Below are 19,321 nucleotides of genomic sequence, written 5' to 3'. Positions count from 1 at the left end.
ATCCTCCTGCCTCAGACTCCTAAGTTGCTGTGATTATAGGTGTATGCCATCATTCCTGCCTGGCTATTGTATTTTTTGCGGGGTGGGGGGTACTAGGGATTGAACTCTGGCACTCACCCACTGAACCATGTCCCCAGCCCTGTTTTGTATTTTATTTAGAGACAGGGTCTCACTGAGTTACTTAGTACCTCACTTTTGCTAAGGCTGGCTTCAAACTCGTGATCCTCCTGCTTCAGCCTCCCGAGCTGCTGGGATTATAGGTGTGCACCACTGTGTCCAGCTGTCTATTTCATTTATGATACTGATTCTGAGACTAATTCAGAATCCTTGTTCTCAGGGGAAGGCAGTGGAGGATAGCAGGGTTGGTGGGCAGATAGAAGCTGTGGGAATTGAACAGGGGTGGGTCCCTTGGCTACTTGGCTGTCTCTGTGGGAAACTACATTGGCATCAAATCTTCTGACAGTGTTTTTTTTTTTTTGTTGTTGTTGTTGTTCTTGTGCATGTGAACAGCCTAAAGCAAAAAGATGTCCCACATCCTTGACAGCTTTAATAGCAAAATTGATGGGAGGTATTTTGCCTGCAAACCCAAAGCCCTGATGTTTGTCTTACTGATATTGACCTCTGCTCTTCCCAGTAGAAAGCATGTCAAGTCAGCCCATAAGCACTGAGCACTAGTTGGTCTCTTCTTATTCTCAGCTGGCATACTGAAGTGGTGTGATTGTGATCTGAGTGCTATAGGAATACCTGAGAAGGGTAATGTAGGTGTGACTAGCTGTAGTTCTGGATGACTTTCTGACAGATGAGATGAACACAATTATAAAGGAAGGGATGGGAACTGCCGTTGTGGCTCAGTGGTAGAGCACTTGCCTAGCATTCCTGAGGCACTGAGGTCGATCCTCGGCACCACATGAAAATAAAGATATTGTGTCCATTTACAACTAAAAAAATGATTTAAAAAAAAAATAAAGGGATGGATTTTTCTAGGACTACTTTTTTTTTTTTTTTTTTTGTAGTGCTGGGGATTCAACCCAGGGCCTTTGCATGCACTCTACCAACTGAGCTATATCCCCAGCCCCAGGACTACCATTTTGTAAAGCATGTTCTGTGTAACTTTACTTACACCAGGGGCTTAGTATGAAAACAGGTTTGTGGTCAAACAGGTTTAGGAAATAATATATATTATATCCTCTTCTTTTAGAAAGTGTTCAATTTGGCTTAACCCAGTATTTAAAAAAATATTTAACCTAGAACCTTCTTTTTATTATATTTAATGGAATTCATGAAGTAAATAATATTTTACACTAAGGCAAGGAGTCGTTACATTCCAGCAGTGGGTGGGCAGGAAAGATGGCTCATTTAGGAGTTGGTGAAGTTAGCACTTCCTCCGGAGCTTAAGTCTGTAATATCTGAGTCCCTAATCTCATACCAGCCATCTAGAATGCCTCTTGCAAGGCTCCACTTGGAAGAAACCTTGGCAATCACATGGGAGATGGGAGGAGGTCATTCATGGTCTTGCCTTGGGTGTTCTTTGTGGGATATCTCTGGCAAGAGAAGGTTCTAGGGTCTACCCTGCCTTCCAGAAAGTTGGTTGAGATGTGAGGGTTCAGATTCAGAAAGTCAGTATCTCCAGCTGTAGCCTAGATAGAAAAGGCAGCTTTCTACCTTGAGTGTGATTCCAGCTATTTCAGAGGTAAAGTGACAGTCTCCTCTGAAAATGAACCTGCAGCTTGAGCCAGCACCCAAGGCTGGGGGCCCTGGCTGTGTGACAGCGCCCCCTGCTGCCTCTATCCTCTCACTTCTCTCTTTGCACTTTGCCTTTACATAATTCAACAAGGCCTGCCAATCAAGAATGATTCCCCAGGCCCCTCTGGGAGTTGCTGGCCCTCTCAGCCTTCGGCCTCGAATATGAACTTTGCCCAGTTATTTCAGAGTCTCACTCCCTACTATTCCTTCAGTTCTGGGCCCTGTTTTCCCTTCCCATGGGCCTCTTATGTTTTCCAGGTTTCCTGATATTTTAGAGTTGAGCCACTGTAGAATATTTAATATAACTTCCTGTCCATTTGTACCTCTTCCACCTCTTCATGACCCCCCTTCCTTCAGAACTTTTTCATATATGCACATGGTGGCAAAATGCCACCTTTTTCAGGAGCATTCCATGCCTCTAGTTCCCCACTTCTCCCCTACCACACAATGTTGTTCTCACCTGCCTCCAGGATCTGATTTGGTTCTCTTCCAGATCCAGTATAAACCAAGCCCTGAAGAGAAGGGAGGTAGTGTATAATGGAGGAGGCAAAGATCACTGAGTTCTCTGGTTCTAATACTTGCTCTTTTTCTAGCCACAACACTGAAGAGGGGCAGCAAATCCTAAAGCAGCCGGTTCCAGAGAGACTGAACTTTGTGTGCAGTTTTCTGCAGAGTAAGTGCCTTTCTTATCTAGCTTGGTAGCTCCAGATCCCAGGACTTGGGAGTCCAAAGGAACCAGTTATGGTTATCTGGAGTCAAAAGGTTCAGAGTTCTCTGCTCTAACACAAGAGTTGAATTCAGCTGGGTTAGCTTCCACAGGTCTTGAGATGTCTCCTCCAGTTGGTATAAGAACCATGTCTCTTAAGTCCCAGGGCCCACCCCAGATCCAAATAGAGCAGAGGGTTACTTTTTTTTTTTTTTTTTGGTACTGGGGATTGAACCCAGGGATACTTAACCACTGACCCAGATCCCCAGCCCTTTTTAATATTTTATTTAGAGACAGGCCTCACTGAGTTGCTTAGGGCCTTGCAAAGTTGCTGAGGCAGGTCTTGAACTCCTCTTGCCTCAGCCTCCCGAGCTGTTGGAATTACAGATGTGTGTCACCGCTCCTGGCTGAGGATCACTTTTTGGCACTCATCATCTTGGGCACCTTTTCCCTGACTTTGAGAAGATAGAAGAGGGAAGGATCATGTTACCCTCTAAGAAAAGCCATTTTTATTAGGTAATTGCTTGGGTGATTGGTGTAGGAGCAAAGGTCAATTTAGGTTGAGATCTTGGCTCTGCTCATTGCCTTGTTCCTTTCTGAACATGGGTTCCTTGTATGTAGTATGAAGAAAAGGATAATTGCTCGTCAGGTTGATAGGAAGATTAAATAAGGACACACATTCAAACTCTAGGATAGTGCCTGTTGGCTCCTCCCTGGTCCAGCCTTGGACTACAGAGTTGTTATCTTTGACATGGGTAGCTGTCTCCCATCTCTACCTCAAGAGAATGGTAGGGAAGGTGAGAATCTTTCTAGATATAAAGCAAGGTATTAAGCTGGGCATGGTGCACATGCCTTTAATCCCAGCTACTTCAGAGGCTGAGGCAGGAGGATGGAAAGTTTGAGGACTGTCTTGGCAATTTAGCATGACCCCGTCTCCAAACAAAAAAAGAAAGGGCAAGGGATTTAGCTTAGTGGTAGAACACCCCTGAGTTCAGTCCCCAGTACTGCAAAAATTAAAAAACAAACAACAACAACAAAAAAAACCCCAAGGCATTAATAATTGAGCCTAGACTTTCTGCAGCATTGGAGTCAGGTGTCTCCAGTCACTCTACTCTAACTCAGCTGCAGGCTGCTTCTGTGGCCTTAGTTGCAACAGGATTCTGACATGACCTGACTCCTTCTGTGGTGCTAAGCATGAGTTGTAAGTAGTCAGGTGGGTGTGGTGTCCTGACACAGTGGCTGTGAATCCCCAGCGTGCTTTCTTCTTGCATTGTACCTGGAGTTCTGAGACTGACCTAGGATAGAGTTAACTTTAGATGGGAGTGTAAGGCAGAAAAGAGAGACATGGGAATAAGAAGTCCTGCATCTCATGTTCCCCTCAGATATCATATTCCTACTTCTCAGACTTGGGAGTTTTTAGGAAATTCACTGTTTTCTATATTGTGGTCCCTGCAGAAAATCGAAAGCATCGCTCTTCGCCAGAATGCCAGGTGTCTGTGCAGAAGGTGATGGAGGGGTCAGAGCTGGAACTGGCCAAGGTACCCATGGAATACCAGACTCAGACAGGGGTAGTGGTGGTGCTGAGGGACCTGTAAGGCCTTCTTTTAACCCAAGGGGAAGTGGAAATAAAGGGGCTTTATTTCTGAGGCTCTTAAAAGTTGGAGGTAGGACCACATAGCCAACTGTCTGAGCCAGTTTCACCCAAGGATTTTAGGAGCCCAGATCTTCTGATAAAGAGGTTTACTAGACCAACACTGAGGGCTTCCATGGAGTTAAATCCCACCTAGCAATCATATTTTTCTTTTTAGCTCAGTCTGTTTCATTCCCTCTCCCATTTCCCTGTGCTAGCCTATGGAGGGTGCCTCAAGCTTAAACCCACACTTCCATGAGTCAAAAATTTAGCATATAGTAGTCCTGGCATCCAGATTTTTATACAGTTTGCATTGAGTTCCTGGTAAAAGGAAAAAAGTGTCTTCTGGAGTTGTTAAGGATGGTGGCCTGGAACTACTAATTTTAGGAGTTTGGGAAGAGTCTCAGATATAGCTGAGAGGCCCCATAACAGCCCTGAGTGGAAACACTGGGTAGAGAGATGGCCCTTCTCATTGACTGCCTCCTGTTTGGATTTTAGATGACCATGCTACTGTTATACCACTCAACTATGAACTCCAAAAGCCCCCGGGACTGGGAACAATTTGAATATAGGATTCAGGTAAGCTCATGCACTCCACTAGCAGGCCCAGCCTGAACTTCCCTCATCCCTTTCATTTCTCTTCAATCAGTACATATTTTTCTCTAAAAAATTTTTGGTGGTTATAATGACAACCATTCATTATAGAAGATATTGAGAAGCCCAAAGAGGGACATAATACTTGCCAATAATCTCATGCCCAAAGATAACTGCTAACTTTTTAATTTTATTTTTTGGTACCAGGGGCACTTTATTTTTTTCATTTTGAGTCAGGGTCTTGCTAAGTTGCTGAGGCTGGCCTTGAACTTGTGGTCCTCCTGCCTCAGCCTCCTGAGTTGCTGGATAATAGGCATGTTCCCACTGTGCTCAGCCAACTTGAAAACTTTTTAAAGGATAGACTTCCAGGATTTTGTTTTTGCTTTTGTTTTCTTTTAATGTGCATATATGTAACTGTATGTGTGTTTTAACAATATGTTGCAATTATTGTGTGTGTGTGTGTGTGTGTGTGTGTAAAATTGTCACTCCATTTATCTCATTCTTTCCTCCATTTGGATCATCTGAAAGAGGCTGACATGGTTATATGTAAAAGCTTTCTGGCTGTATCACCTTCCCTGAAGTCAGTTAGGAAGTGAGGTTCATTAGGAATTCTTGACTCTGGATGTATCCTCAGGGGAGGCAGAAGGGGAAGGAAAAAGTGGGGTGAACATTTTTGTAACTGAGTGTTATAGACTAGGCCATGAGACTTCGGTCCTAGAGTACTAACACTGGAAGCCAGCAGGCTCATGGGCTCAGGAGAACCTGGGACTAGCACTAGGGATGGAGTCCTTAGGCCCCCTCCAGAGGTCTCTTTAACACTTCAGTGATGTTCCTGTCCCCTGTGTTGCAGGCTGAGTTAGCTGTCATCCTCAAATTTATGCTAGACCATGAGGATGGCCTAAACCTCACTGAGGACCTAGAGAACTTCTTGGAGAAAGGTGAGTAGAGACACTTTTTTTTTTTAATTAATTTTGGGAATACTGTGTATATTTTTGCCTTGCAAGCCAACAATATCTGTTATCAAGAGATCACATTTTTTTTTGAGAGAGAGAGAGAATTTTTTTTTTTTAAATTATTGGTCGTTCAAAACATTACATAGTTCTTAATACATCATATTACAAGGTTTGATTCAAGTGGGTTATGAACTCCCACTTTTACCCCGTATACAGAGAGAGAGAATTTTTTAATATATTTTTTTTAGTTATCGGTGGACATAACATCTTTGTTTGTATGTGGTGCTAAGGATCGAACCCCGGCCGCCCGCTTGCCAGGCGAGCGCGCTACCGCTTGAGCCACATCCTCAGCCCAAGTAGAGACACTTCTGAGGTTCCCCTCATCTCTGAGCAGGGACTGCTGGGATTCTGATTGTGGACAAGTGTGTGTTGGGTGGGGATAGGTTGTTTCTGTCCCTGACACAGGAAACCGATTTGGTGCTTAAGAAGGGTGTGTATAATGGAGCAGGTGGTTCCTGGGCCATGTTGCCATCATGTCAGTTTCCGCAGAGCTCCCTGCTGCCTCTTGGCAGTGGCTCAGGAGGGTGATCATGTCTACTGTTAGGGTGATCTCAACCCCTAACATACACGCTTTTTTTTTTTTTTTTTTTTTGAGGTGGGGTCTAATTTGCCTGGGTTGACTTAAAATTTGTGATCCTCCTTCCTCATCCTCCAAAGTAACTGAGATTATAGGCACATACCCTCATGAGTGGCTTTTCTTTTTTTATTTTTTAAAGCTGGGGATATGCAGTCTTTTTAAAAAAAGGTTTCTACATGGGAGGTAGGTATATAAACTAGTATGATTACGGATGTAAGTATGGAATATGCCTCATGCCTGGCCGAGCAACAGAGAGAGTTCTGCTGGCCTTCTGATGAAGGGGTCAGCTGGCGATGATAAGAATCTAAAGACAGGTCTGGACAAGTTCTTTTCTGGGTATTAAGTTTCACCAAACTTAATTCATGGTTCATGAGACTTTCAGGTGAAGATGTTGGAAACATGAGTCTGGAATGCAGGAGAGGACTCTGAGCCAGATAAGAGTTTGATAAGAGCCAGATAAGCTGTCAGCATGTGGATGGCTGTGGAAGCTGTGGGCACTGTGAACAGAACCCTGGGGTCCTACTTGACCTCTGTGAGGAGGGGTTGAGGGTGGGTACAGGAGGGAGGTGAGTAATTAGAGGTAGGAGAGGACTGTGAATGTGGTCAGGGAACCAAGGGAAGAGAAGGTTTTGAGAAGGACAGCGTCCTGGTAGTGTAAGAGCTCAGTGTGGCAGAATTCTGAAGGAGGCCCATGGTTTCCATAGAAGAAGCTGATGGGGGCTGTGGGGAGATTCTGAGCAGGGCTCTCAACATGCTTCTGTGTGCTGACTTGAGAGAAAAGCGTGAGTACTTGGTCATTTCCGAACATGGAGGGCACCCTCATTCTGTTGTGTGCTTTCTGAGCACTCATGCTCTGAGGAAGTGGAAGAACCTCTGGGGTCAGGGTCTGCCTGATGTCTCCCTCTAGTTTCTGTTGATTCACACCCCTTAAGGTGCAGTCTCACATTGCATGAAGATGCTGATCCTGAGGGGCTGGGTTGTGGTTCAGTGGTAAAGCGCTTGCCTAACACATGTGAGGCCCCGGGTTTAATCCTCAGCACCACATATAAATAAATAAAAAATAAAGGCATTGTGTCCAACTACAAATAAAAAATACATTAAAAAAAAAGATGCAGCTCTGTAACTCCATTACTAACCTTCCTTGTTGTGTCTATTTATTACTCCTAGTTCCTGTCTCTTCCACCTGTTCCAGCACCATCTCTGAAGAGCTCTCCCCACTCAGCCACCAGGGCAAGAGGGAGGTTCGCTTCCTAGAGCTACAGAAGGTTGCCTCCTCCTCTAGTGGGAACAAGTATGTCCTGGGCCTTTCCTTCTGGGAAAGGGTCTCAGCATCCATGCCACCTTTAGATCCTTGCCTTCTGAAGGCTCAGTTGACCAGCATGTTTCATCACAGGAGAGTGCAGATCTGGGATCTCTTCAAGTGATCCAGCACTAGTTTGGGAACTGGTTGGGATCTGTCATAGGCAGGCCTTCCTCAAAAGCAGTACTCTGTTATGGTATCACCTTTTTCTTAGACAACAGTAAAGTTCCTTCTTTCAGTGCCAGTCTGCAGAGGGGAAGAGTACATGTTTCCCTTCTACCCCAGCAAAGAAATTAAGGCATGGAGAAGGCAGAAGACAAGTTTTCTCCACATGTCCTGAGGCAAGAGGGAGCACTGCAAACATAACCCCTATGCAGGGGTCTCCCAGCCAGTGTCCAAGGCACCCACCCTGCTCCCCCATAACTGACCGTTGCTGATTGCTTTGTATCTTGGGCTCTTACCCTGAAATCTGGGCCATCTTCTTCCTCAGCTTCCTCTCAAGTTCTCCAGCCTCTCCCATGGGTGACATCCTGCAGACCCCACAGTTCCAGATGAGACGACTGAAGAAGCAGCTTGCAGATGAGAGAAACAATAGGGATGAGCTGGAGCTAGAGCTGGCTGAGAGCCGTAAGCTCCTCACTGAGAAGGGTGAGTGGCACACTGCGATATGAGGGAATGGGCAGCATCTAGGATCTTCCTCCAGGGAAGCTCTGGATGATGGCTTAGCCTCCATATTGTCTCCTCTGCTGGACTTGGAGCCTAATTAGAGCTCAGTCCTGGGCTGACCTCCTGAAAGCTAGGTTCTGTCCTTGTCCGCTTGCTCCCGTTCCCCTTGATTGGATGCATTGTGCCTGTTCCTGTGTCTCCTTGCACCACAGTCCTGTGTTGACTCTCCTCTCCTTCCCCGCTCGGGGCAGACGCACAGATCGCCATGATGCAACAGCGCATTGACCGCCTTGCTCTGCTGAATGAGAAGCAGACAGCCTGCCCACTGGAGCCCAGGGAGCTTGAGGAGCTGCGTGGCAAAAATGAGAAGTATGGCTCTCCCTCTTCTCTCTCAACCCTAGTCCTTCTGTGGCCCCAATGAGGACCACTGTGCTCACTGCATCTCTCCCTGGCAGCCTCACCATGCGGCTGCACGAGACTCTAAAGCAGTGCCAGGATCTGAAGACAGAGAAGAGCCAGATGGATCGCAAGATTAACCAGCTTTCTGAGGAGAATGGAGACCTTTCCTTTAAGGTTAGGGTGGGGCTTGCCCATGTAGGGAGGCTCCTGGGGCTGGGGTGATCTGGAAGGCTGGCTAAGAAGTTTGAGAAGACTCCCGGCACGTGGCTCAGGCTTCATTTTCTCCTGAAACCTGCGTACTTTGCCTCTTTCCTGTGCCATAATTGTCTTCTGCCAGTGTAGTAATTTAGTAACCCTAATTTTTTTTTTTGGTAGTTGTAAATGCCTTTATTTTATTTGTTTATTTTTATGTGGTGCTGAGGATCAAACCCAGTGCTTCACACATGCTAGGCAAGTGCTCTGCCACTGAGCTACAGCCCCAGCCCCAATAACCCTAAATTTTGCTGTGTGGTCCTGAATTAGAGGTGTGTGATCACTTGTGATCGGTTCAAGAACTGGGAAGGATCATTGGACAAACCACACCCCTGGGCGTCAGGTAGCAGAAGGCAGCAGTGCTAGTTTGGGCCTTGGCTGATGGGATTTTCTCTCGTGTCTCAGCTGCGGGAGTTTGCCAGTCACTTGCAGCAACTGCAGGGGGCCCTCAACGAATTGACAGAGGAGCACAGCAAGGCCACTCGGGAGTGGGTGGAGAAGCAGGCCTGTCTCGAGAAGGAGCTCAGCACAACCCTGCAGGACAAGGTAACTCACTGCAGCAGAGTCAGTGCCATAGTTTGGACCCCATGTGCAGAGCTGAGCTCAGCTTATTGCTTTGTTCTACTGGGCCTTCAGGAAGGAAGCTGCATTCTGTTCAGGGTTTCATAGTGGCTGTAATGGAAAGATGTGGGCTTAAGTCCAGGACACCTTGAATCCTATTTGCTGTTTATAAGCTGTGGTTCTTGGACAAGTTAATCAATTTCTCTTTTCTAAGCATCCTTAAAGGGGAATAATAAATCCATCTCTAATCCCAGCAACACAGGAGGTTGAGGCAGGAAGACCCCAAGTTTGAGACCAGCCTCAGCAACTTAGCAAGACCTTATCTCAAAATCAGAAATAATAAGGGGTGGAGATGTAGCTCGGTCCTGTGTTTAATCCCCAGCCCTGGAATTAAAAAGAAGAAGGGGTAATAACATCAACTACCTGCCTCATTAACTATTATGGGATAATATATATAAAGCACTTGCCACATGGTGAGGGGTAAGTAAGCTCTCATTGTGTTTGTTGCTATTTCAGGTAGGTTATTCCTTATCTGAAATGCTTGGGACTAGAAATGTGTCAAGAGATTAGAGTTTTTCTGATTTGGGAATACTGACATAGATTTTATGGGTTGAGTATCCCATAAAGTCTACATAAAGTAGTCCCAAATATTTGAGATACTCCAAAACCCAAAACTTTTTGAGCATCTCATTGGAGTTCAGAAAGGTGTGGATTTTAGAGCATTTCCGATTTTAGATTTCCAGATTAAGGATGTTCAGCCTTTATTATTTATTGCTGCTCTTTTACCCAACTCTCCCACTTTTGTTAACCATGTAGCCCTTGGGCAAGGCACTTAGCATCTGGGCTCCAGATTTCTATCTGTGTAGAAAAGGGTCAGTAACAACTCCCTCACAGACTTCTGGATGGATTAGGAATTCAAAGATGCACCTGGTACCCAGCCAACAGTGGTAGGGAAGTGGGTGAGGGGGGCTGTGGCTGCTGCTAGTGTGGATACTTAGGGGCTATTTTTAAATTGGTGGTTGCTTGGATAATCTGGGGGTCAATGTTTGTCTGAGAAAGGGGCTATGATACTGTATTTGGTCTCTTGGTACTGAAATTGTAAGCTCTGCAGCCTTGGAGAAGTAGTGTACACCCCACATTATGACTTAATTTAGCTCAAGAACTAGGGCCAGAAAGTCAGGTCCCCCATAGGCTCAGCTCCATGGTTCCTGAAGTTTTTTTTCCCCAGGCCAGGGCATAGAGAGATCTTAGTATCAAAATGGTAGGGTCACATGTTTGATCATCTGGTGCCTGTTCCACCTCTCTGTTTAATATGGGTCTCTTGTTTACTCCCAGAAATGTCTTGAAGAGAAGAATGAAATCCTTCAGGGAAAACTTTCACAGCTAGAGGAACGTTTGGCACATCTGCAGGAAAACCCGCCCCAGGAGAAGGGCGAGGTGTTGGGTGACATCTTGCAGGTAGGAACACATAGGAGCAGCCAGTAAGACCTGCATGCTGGGGTTGGTTCCTGTGTTTCTCAGTTCTCAGAGGGGGCATGATGACTGAAGACTCCTGCTGATCCCCACTGGTCTCCTCTCTTACCAGCTGGAAACCCTGAAGCAAGAAGCAGCCACTCTTGCTGCAAACAACACCCAGCTCCAAGCCAGAGTGGAGACGCTGGAGAGTGAGCAGGGCAAGCAGGAAGCCCAGCTGCTGGCTGAGCGAGGCCGCTTTGAAGAAGAAAAGCAGCAGCTGGCCAGCTTGATTGCCGATCTGCAGAACTCCATCTCCAACCTTGGCCAGGCTAAAGAGGAGCTAGAGCAGGCTTCCCAAGCTCAGGGGGCTCAGCTTACCGCCCAGGTGGCCTCTCTGACTGCAGAGCTCACCACACTCAATGCCACCCTACAGCAGCAGGATCAAGAACTGGCCAGCCTGAAGCAGCAGGCCCAAAAGGAGCAGGCCCAGGTAGCACAGGTCCTCCAACAGCAAGAGCAGGCCTCCCAGGGCCTCCGCCACCAGGTGGAGCAGCTGAGCAGCAGCCTGAAACAGAAGGAGCAGCAGTTGGAAGAGGTAGCCAAGGAGCAGGAGGCAACCAGGCTGGACCATGCCCAGCAACTGGCCACTGTTGCTGAGGCACGAGAGGCCTTCTTAAGGGAGCGGGATACAGCTCGCCAGCAGCTGCAGGCATTGGAGAAGGAGAAAGCTGCCAATCTGGAGATTCTACAGCAGCAACTTCAGGCTGCTAATGAAGCCCGGGACAGTGCCCAGGCCTCAGTGACACAGGCCCAGCAGGAGAAGGTAGAGTTAAGCCAAAAAGTGGAGGAACTCCATGCCCGCATTGAGGCAGTCCATCAAGAGCGGTGTGAGGTCCAAGCCCAGGTGGCATCACTTGAGGCCCAGCTGAAGGCGGAGCAACAAAAAGCCATTGAGAAAGAAAGTGTGGCTCAGGAGAAGGGACAGCTCCAAGAGCAGCTCCGGACCCTTGAAGAGTCCTTGAAGATCACCAAGAGCAGCCTTGAAGAGGAGAAGCGCAAGGCTGCAAATGCCCGAGAGGAACAGCAGCGCTGCATCTCTGAGCTGGAGGCAAAGTCCCAAAACCTGGTGGAGCAGCAGAAGCAGGAACGGAAGGAGCTAGAAGAAGAGAAGGCTGGACGCAAGGGGCTTGAGGCCCGATTACAACAGCTTGGGGAGACCCATCAGGCTGAGACTGAAGCCCTGCGGCGGGAGCTGGCAGAAGCCATGGCTTCCCAGCGCAGGGCTGAGAGTGAGTGTGAGCAGCTCATGAAGGAGGTAGCTACCTGGCGGGAGCGATTTGAGGATAGCCAGCAAGAGGAGGCACAGTATGACGCCATGTTCCAGGAACAGCTAATGACCCTGAAGGAAGAGTGTGAGAAGGCACGCCAGGAGCTGCAGGAGGCAAAGGAGAAGGTGGCAGGGATAGAGGCCCACAGTGAGCTCCAGCTTGGCCGACAGCAGAATGAGCTGGCCCAGCTCCATGCCAACCTGGCTAGAGCCCTTCAGCAGGTCCAGGAGAAGGAGGTCAGGGCCCAGAAGCTGGCAGATGACCTCTCTGCTTTGCAGGAGAAGATGGCTGCTACTAGCAAGGAGGTGGCCCGCCTGGAGGCCTTGGTGCGTAAGGCAGGTGAGCAGCAGGAAACAGCCTCTCTGGAGCTACTGAAGGAACCCCCGAGGGCTGGAGACAGAGAGTCTAAGTGGCCAGAAGAGCAGCAGGGACGGCAGTTTTGTAGCACACAGGCAGCGCTGCAGGCCATGGAGCGGGAGGCAGAGCAAATGGGCAGTGAGCTGGAGAGGCTGCGGGCTGCACTGATGGAGAGCCAGGGGCAGCAGCAGGAGGAGCGTGGGCAGCAGGAGAGAGAGGTGGCACGGCTGACCCAGGAGCGGGGCCGGGCCCAAGCTGACCTTGCCCTAGAGAAGGCAGCCAAGGCTGAGCTTGAGATGCGGCTGCAGAATGCCCTAAATGAGCAGCGTGTAGAGTTTGCTACCCTGCAAGAGTCACTGGCCCAGGCCCTGGCAGAAAAGGAGGGCAAAGACCAGGAGCTGGCCAAGCTTCGTGGGCAGGAGGCAGCCCAGAGAACAGAGCTAAGGGAGCTTCAGCAAGCCATGGAGCAGCTGAAGGCACAGTTGGCTAAGAAGGAAAAGGAGCACCTGCAGCCTGTAGGCGTGGCCAGTAGAGACGATGCTTCTGGTCCAGGAACCCAGTTGAAGGCTGCTGGAGAGAAAGAGTCATCAGGCTCTGAGCTGGAGGCACTGCGGGCAGTGGTGAGCAGGCTGGAGCAGCAGTACCAGCAGCAGCAGGAGAAGGCTGATGATCTGGTACGCAGCCTGGAGTCTGAGCGTGCCTCTAAGGCTGAGCAGGACAGAGCCCTTGAGACTCTTCGGGGTGAGTTGGAGGAGAAGGCCCAGGAGCTGAGGCATAGTCAGGCCACCTTAGCTTCAGCCCAGAGGGAGTTGTCAACTCTCCACACCAAGGTCCAAGACCATAGCAAGGCTGAGGAGGAATGGAAGGCCCAGGTAGCCCGGAGCCAGCAGGAGGCAGAAAGGAAGAGCAGCCTCATCAGCAGCTTGGAGGAGGAGGTGTCCATTCTGAACCGTCAAGTCCTGGAGAAGGAGGGAGAAAGCAAGGAGTTAAAGCGGCTGGTTATAGCTGAGTCAGAGAAGAGCCAAAAGCTGGAGGAGAGGCTGCGCCTGCTCCAAGCAGAGACAGCCAGCAGCAGTGCCAGAGCTGCAGAACGCAGCTCTGCTCTTCGAGAGGAGGTACAGAGCCTTCGGGAGGAGGTGGAGAAACAACGAGTGACTTCTGAGAGCCTGCGGCAGGAGCTGGCCTCACAGGCAGAGCGAGCTGAGGAGCTGGGCCAAGAATTGAAGGCATGGCAGGAGAAGTTCTTCCAGAAGGAGCAGGCCCTATCTGCCTTGCAGCTGGAGCATACCAGCACACAGGCCCTGGTAAGTGAGCTGCTGCCTGCCAAGCACCTCTGCCAGCAGCTGCAGGCTGAGCAGGCAGCTGCTGAGAAGCGCCACCGGGAGGAGCTGGAGCAGAGCAAGCAGGCAGCTGGTGGACTTCGGGCAGAGCTGATGCGAGCCCAGCGGGAGCTTGGGGAGCTGGGGCCCCTGCGGCAGAAGGTGGCAGAACAGGAGCGAGTAGCCCAGCAATTGCGGGCAGAGAAGGCCAGCTACGCAGAGCAGCTGAGCATGCTGAAGAAGGCTCATGGCCTTCTGGCAGAGGAGAACCGGGGTCTGGGAGAGCGGGCCAACCTTGGCCGGCAGTTTTTGGAAGTGGAGCTGGACCAGGCCCGGGAGAAATATGTACAAGAGTTGGCAGCTGTGCGTGCTGATGCTGAGACCCGTCTGACGGAGATGCAACAGGAAGCACAGAACAGTACCCGGGAGCTGGAGGTGATGACGGCCAAGTATGAGGGTGCCAAGGTGAAGGTCCTAGAGGAGAGGCAGCGATTCCAGGAAGAGAGGCAGAAACTTACTACCCAGGTAGGTGCCCAGCTCCACCACATTCCAAACATCTGGACCTAAGAGTGGGGACATGGTGGAAGTAGACCTCTGTACTCTGTGGCATCTGACTACCATGCTGCGATGTCTTGCCTTCCCTTGTTCACTGGGTGGCAGAAAAGGAGATGTGGCTGGTTGCTCTCCCCTCTAAAGAAAATACCAACAGTCTCCCCTTTCCCGTAAGCTTTGTCCTTAGAGAGCCAAGTTGTGGTGACCAACATCTATTCCAGACGCATATTTGCACTGGAGGCCCCCAAAGCCACTGGGGGCTAGAAGCAGCCAAACTGGCATTTTTCACTTATTACAAGTAGTGCCTGAGGAGAAGTGTCAGAGCCCAGTTGAGGTCAGCCTGGCCACAGAGGGGCACCCTTCTCACTGTCTCCATTGCTCCTCCCCCGTGTACAGGTGGAACAGCTAGAGGTATTTCAGAGAGAGCAGACTAAGCAGGTAATGCCTGGGGTCCTTGATAAATGCTGGCTGCTTAAACGGTGACCAGTCTTGGTGCATGACCCCGGCTGCAGCTTGCCTCCATCAGCTCCTGTTGTGAACTGTTTGTGAAGGGGGCAGGGTCAAGCGTGGATTCCAGGCCCAGGCTGCCCAGGAGTGCGGTGTGCTGGGCCCTCCCTCAGGCCTCATCCCACCCATCCCAGGTCGGCCTCTCTGCCCTTATCTACTTTGTCTTATCTGCTTGTTAGGGATGAGGGGTGGCATAGGCTTCATCGTTCATGGACCTGAACCAGTGACAAAATTGAATCCTTGAGATTCCAAAAACCTCCTAAGACCTGTTTTTAGTTAGGGATATTCAACTAAGAGGAATAGCAGAGTTACCTGTGGGCCCTGTTTAACACAGTGCCCTTTTGCCCCCCCACAGTGTATGCCTTTGTTACAACCACAAAGGTGATCTGAAGGCAGCCTTCACAGAACAGGGAGAGTGGTGGGCTTAGCATGCCCACCTCGCATGGCATGGAGCTGTCTAGAGCAGGAAGGCCAAGGTTGAGAGGATCAGACAAGGTCTGCACGAGATGGGATCATGTGGTCTGGCCGCCTCTCTCTCAAGGATCTCTGTGCTTCAGAGACGTCATGCCTGTGGAACTGCTGTTTAGTGAGAACACTCCTCTACTCCTTCCCAGTCACCTCAGGGCTTCTGAATTATTGAACCTTCCATTCTTCCTGTCACCTCCTCCAAGGAACCTGAGATGATTGGGGACAGTCAAAGTGAAAAGCAAACAGTTAGCAATGGAGCCCTTGCTTCTCCCTTTGCTGCCTGGTCATGCCTGAACTCCTGGAACGCTTGGAGGAGTCAGGGCTGCTTGTGTCTGTTTCAATCCTTCCCATCCCTCTCCTCCCTTTCCTCTTCCTTTGTGGGAAAATGGGGGAGCTGGGAGTATGTGTGCTGTCCTGCTCTTGTCTTCTAGCAGTCTGTTCCCCCAGTGCTAACCACAGTGGCCTCACCGCTAGCACTAGCCCTAATGGCCCATGGAGATGGGGAAGAGGTCTGAGCGTCTGGGGCTTTTGCTTTGGCAATTTCTGGAAAGAAGGAAAACTGGGTGTCCATTAATTATGTCTGCTAGAGGACTAGCCTAGGTCCCCTATTCCTGCCCCCAGCCTGGGAAAGTTTGGGAGCCTGGGAGTGGTGGCAGCAGTGGGGTGGTAGTGAGGTGGCAGCAGCTGCAGGGTGGACTAAATATGGGTAGATGGCCCTGTTACCATCTGTGTGAGGTTACCTCCTTCAGATTCTGCCAGCCAGTCTGGGCAGCAGGCCATTCCCTAACTGGAGTCTAGAGAAAGGACCCAAGTTCCTTCTATGAACTGTGGAGACACTGGTCTGGGAAGCTCCCTCCTTTGTCCAGACATCCAAGGAAAAGCCTCCTGAGTTTCTCATCTCCTCTTTTCCTCCCCAGGTAGAAGAACTGAGTAAGAAACTGGCTGACTATGACCAGGCCAGCAAGGTGCAGCAGCAGAAGCTGAAGGTGGGCCAGCGGAGGGGATAGGCCTGGCTACTAGCTGCCTCAGGAGATTGGGAGAGGGAAGTGCTCTCTAAGCCGCAGGGGTATGGGGTCAGAGGAGGGGCAACTGGGTGCCTGGCAGCCTCAGGAGCTCTGTACCTGGCTCAGGAGTGCTACATATGCCTTTTGGGACCTCTTGGAGAAGACCAGAAAGGTTCCCATCCCTCTGGACCTTCACTGTCCACTACAACTGTTAGTCAACCTATGATTCTTTATATTTAAATTGAATTAAATAAAAAAACTCAGATCCTCAGTCGCACTAGCCACATTGCTCTTGCTCAGTCATTACATGTGGCTGGTGACTACTCTACTGGACAACGCATGTACAGAGTTCTCCATCGTCTCAGGAAGTTCTGTGGAACAATGCTAGTCTAGGTAGTTTGATAGTTTCAGTTCCAGGGTGAGAGAGTGCTTTTTTTAGGTACTGGGGATTAAAACCAGGGTACTCCACCACTGAGCTGTATCCCCAGCCCCTTTTATTTTTTACTTATTTATTTTTATGGAGTGCTGAGGATCGAACCTAGGGCCTTGCACATGCTAGGCAAATGCTCTACCACAACTCCAGCCCCTTTTTTATTTTTTTGAGACAGAGTCTCATTAAGTTACCCAGGCTGGTCTTAAACCTAAGTAGCTGAGATTACAGTCATGCACTACCATGTTGGCTTACAATGCAATTAATCATTCTTTCAAAGCATTCCATCTTTTATTTGTTTATATGTGGTAATTGAGCATGCTAGGCAAGTACTCTACCACTGAGCTATACTCCTACCAGCCCCTAGGATTAACATTTTTAATGCTTTCAACTGTGTCACTTTCTTTGTTCTAATACTTGCCTTTTGCAGCTGCAGGCTTCAGAACCTTTGGTCAGAGGCAAAGGAATTGGGCATTAATGCATTGGGACTTGCTAAACCCCTAGTGGGTCCCAGGTGTTGATGGGAGCTCAGATCATCATTTCTTCTGCTCACCTTCCCATACACCCTGCACCATGTTCTGATTACATGATAAACATACTTTTTATAGTCCTTTTTGAGCTTGCTCTGAGATAAGAGATGTAGGAGAGGCAAGAATGGGATGCTCTTATCGAGTGTCTACAGCAAACCAGCACTTGCTGGCATTGCAGGGGGAGAATCAGATGCAGGCCTGCTCTTAAGGAGGCAGTAATGACATTGAAATGAGATTCTATAGGCTTTGGAGTCATGTGGACAGTGACTGCCATTTGGTCACTGTGACATGGTCAGTTTACTTAAATCTCTGCAGGGTTTCTACACCTCAAATTTTGAGGATACAGTTACTTTTTTGGGGGGGATACTGGGGATTGCACTCAGGGGCACTTGACTACTGAGCCACATCCCCAGTCCTATTTTGTATCTTTATTTAGAGACAGGGTCTCACTGAGTTACTTAGCATCTCGTTTTTTGCTGAGGCTGGCTTTGAACTCAAGATCCTTCTGCCTCAGCCTTCAGAGCTGTTGGGATTGTAGGTACGTGCCACCATGCCTGACAAGGAAGGTCCTCCTAAAAGGGGTTTGGAGAAGTGAATTCCCTGTCACAGGAGAACTCATATGCCAAGTGCCTAACACCACCATCTGTACCAGGATGCTCTGTACCCAGTGTTCTCAGAGGATTATCTTTCCTTCCTCCTTGGGGAGACTGTGTACGTGGGAAGAGGAGGATACTTTGTGCCTGGTCTCAAGGCAAAGACAGGGCTGTCAGAAGCCAGCAGAGGTGTGAGCTGGTTAGGAAAACTTCCACAGATGTGGACTTTGAGCATGTATGGTGTTTCCATAGGCTGTAGCTGGGGGGAGTGTGTATACTGGGGGAAGGGGGATGCCTTAACATCCTCAGAGAATACTCAGGAGTCTGGAACATCTGTGGAGCCTGAGCAGCCAGCTAGAGAAGGTCAGTAGATTTGAGTGGAACAGCCAGCCCAGCCTTTCTTCTCAGGCTTTCCAGGCCCAGGGAGGTGAGAGCCAGCAGGAGGCCCAGCGCCTCCAGGCCCAGGTGAATGAACTGCAGGCCCAGTTGAGCCAGAAGGAACAGGCAGCTGAGCACTATAAGCTGCAGGTGAGATGCCCAACTCTGGCCTGCTCTGCTCTTCCTACTGCCCTCTAGGCTTTGCCACACCCCACCTATCCCTCTGCCCACACAGATGGAGAAAGCCAAGACCCATTATGATGCCAAAAAACAGCAGAATCAAGAGCTGCAGGAGCAGTTACGGGGCCTGGAACAGCTGCAGAAGGAGAACAAGGAGCTGCGGGCAGAAGCTGACCGTCTGGGTCGTGAGCTGCAGCAGGCTGGGCTAAAGACCAAGGAGGCTGAACAGACCTGCCGCCACCTTACTGCCCAGGTGCGCAGCCTGGAAGCACAGGTAAGCATCTAGCTAAACAGACTCACCTCAGCTCTGATCTCTTGGACCCTTCTTCCCTCTTCCCTGAGCCCACACCTGCCTTAGGCTTTCTTTCTCTCTTTCCCAGGTTGCCCACGCAGACCAACAGCTTCGAGACCTAGGTAAATTCCAAGTGGCAACTGACACCTTAAAGAGCCGTGAGCCCCAAGCTAAACCCCAGCTGGACTTGAGTATTGACAGCCTGGATCTGAGCTGCGAGGAGGGGACCCCACTCAGTATCAGCAGGTCAGGAGACAGCCCTCCACCCTAAATCTATTGTTGACTGAGCACCTGCTCTTCAGAAGGCTGTATTCCAGATACTGGGCCAGGATGATAGTGAAAGTGCTATCCTTTTACTCTATGGAAGTTTTTTTTTTTTTTTTTTTTTTTTTTTTTTTTGGTGAAACTGGGGATTGAACCTAGGAGCACTGTATCATTGAGTGACATCCCCCAGCCCTTCTTTTTTTGAGATAAGGCCTTGCCAAAT

The 19,321-nt window shown here is 49.3% G+C and overlaps 1 protein-coding gene across 5 annotated transcripts in view; it reads left to right on the top strand.

Annotated features, from left to right (window-relative positions):
• Numa1 (nuclear mitotic apparatus protein 1) overlaps nt 1-19,321 on the top strand; it is a 78,780-nt gene that overhangs the window by 54,274 nt on the left and 5,185 nt on the right. For 4 of the 5 annotated variants that reach the window (XM_026400972.2, XM_026400973.2, XM_026400971.2 and 1 more), the window contains exons 4-19: nt 2,337-2,416; nt 3,905-3,987; nt 4,578-4,658; nt 5,524-5,611; nt 7,431-7,554; nt 8,054-8,211; nt 8,481-8,598; nt 8,685-8,802; nt 9,286-9,426; nt 10,777-10,899; nt 11,027-14,425; nt 14,849-14,890; nt 16,345-16,413; nt 18,393-18,512; nt 18,598-18,816; nt 18,923-19,080. In XM_026400972.2, the coding sequence (XP_026256757.2) occupies nt 2,337-2,416; nt 3,905-3,987; nt 4,578-4,658; nt 5,524-5,611; nt 7,431-7,554; nt 8,054-8,211; nt 8,481-8,598; nt 8,685-8,802; nt 9,286-9,426; nt 10,777-10,899; nt 11,027-14,425; nt 14,849-14,890; nt 16,345-16,413; nt 18,393-18,512; nt 18,598-18,816; nt 18,923-19,080 (5,121 nt within the window). Of the gene's footprint in view, nt 1-2,336; nt 2,417-3,904; nt 3,988-4,577; nt 4,659-5,523; nt 5,612-7,430; nt 7,555-8,053; nt 8,212-8,480; nt 8,599-8,684; nt 8,803-9,285; nt 9,427-10,776; nt 10,900-11,026; nt 14,430-14,848; nt 14,891-16,344; nt 16,414-18,392; nt 18,513-18,597; nt 18,817-18,922; nt 19,081-19,321 lie in introns of all 5 variants that reach the window. The other variant, XM_077796859.1, reaches the window with a different exon arrangement.

Source organism: Urocitellus parryii, chromosome 4 (genome assembly GCF_045843805.1).
Source record: "Urocitellus parryii isolate mUroPar1 chromosome 4, mUroPar1.hap1, whole genome shotgun sequence".
Taxonomy (NCBI): Eukaryota; Metazoa; Chordata; class Mammalia; order Rodentia; family Sciuridae; genus Urocitellus; species Urocitellus parryii.
Note: the sequence above shows the minus strand (reverse complement) of the source record. Positions and strands in the feature narration are given on the sequence as shown.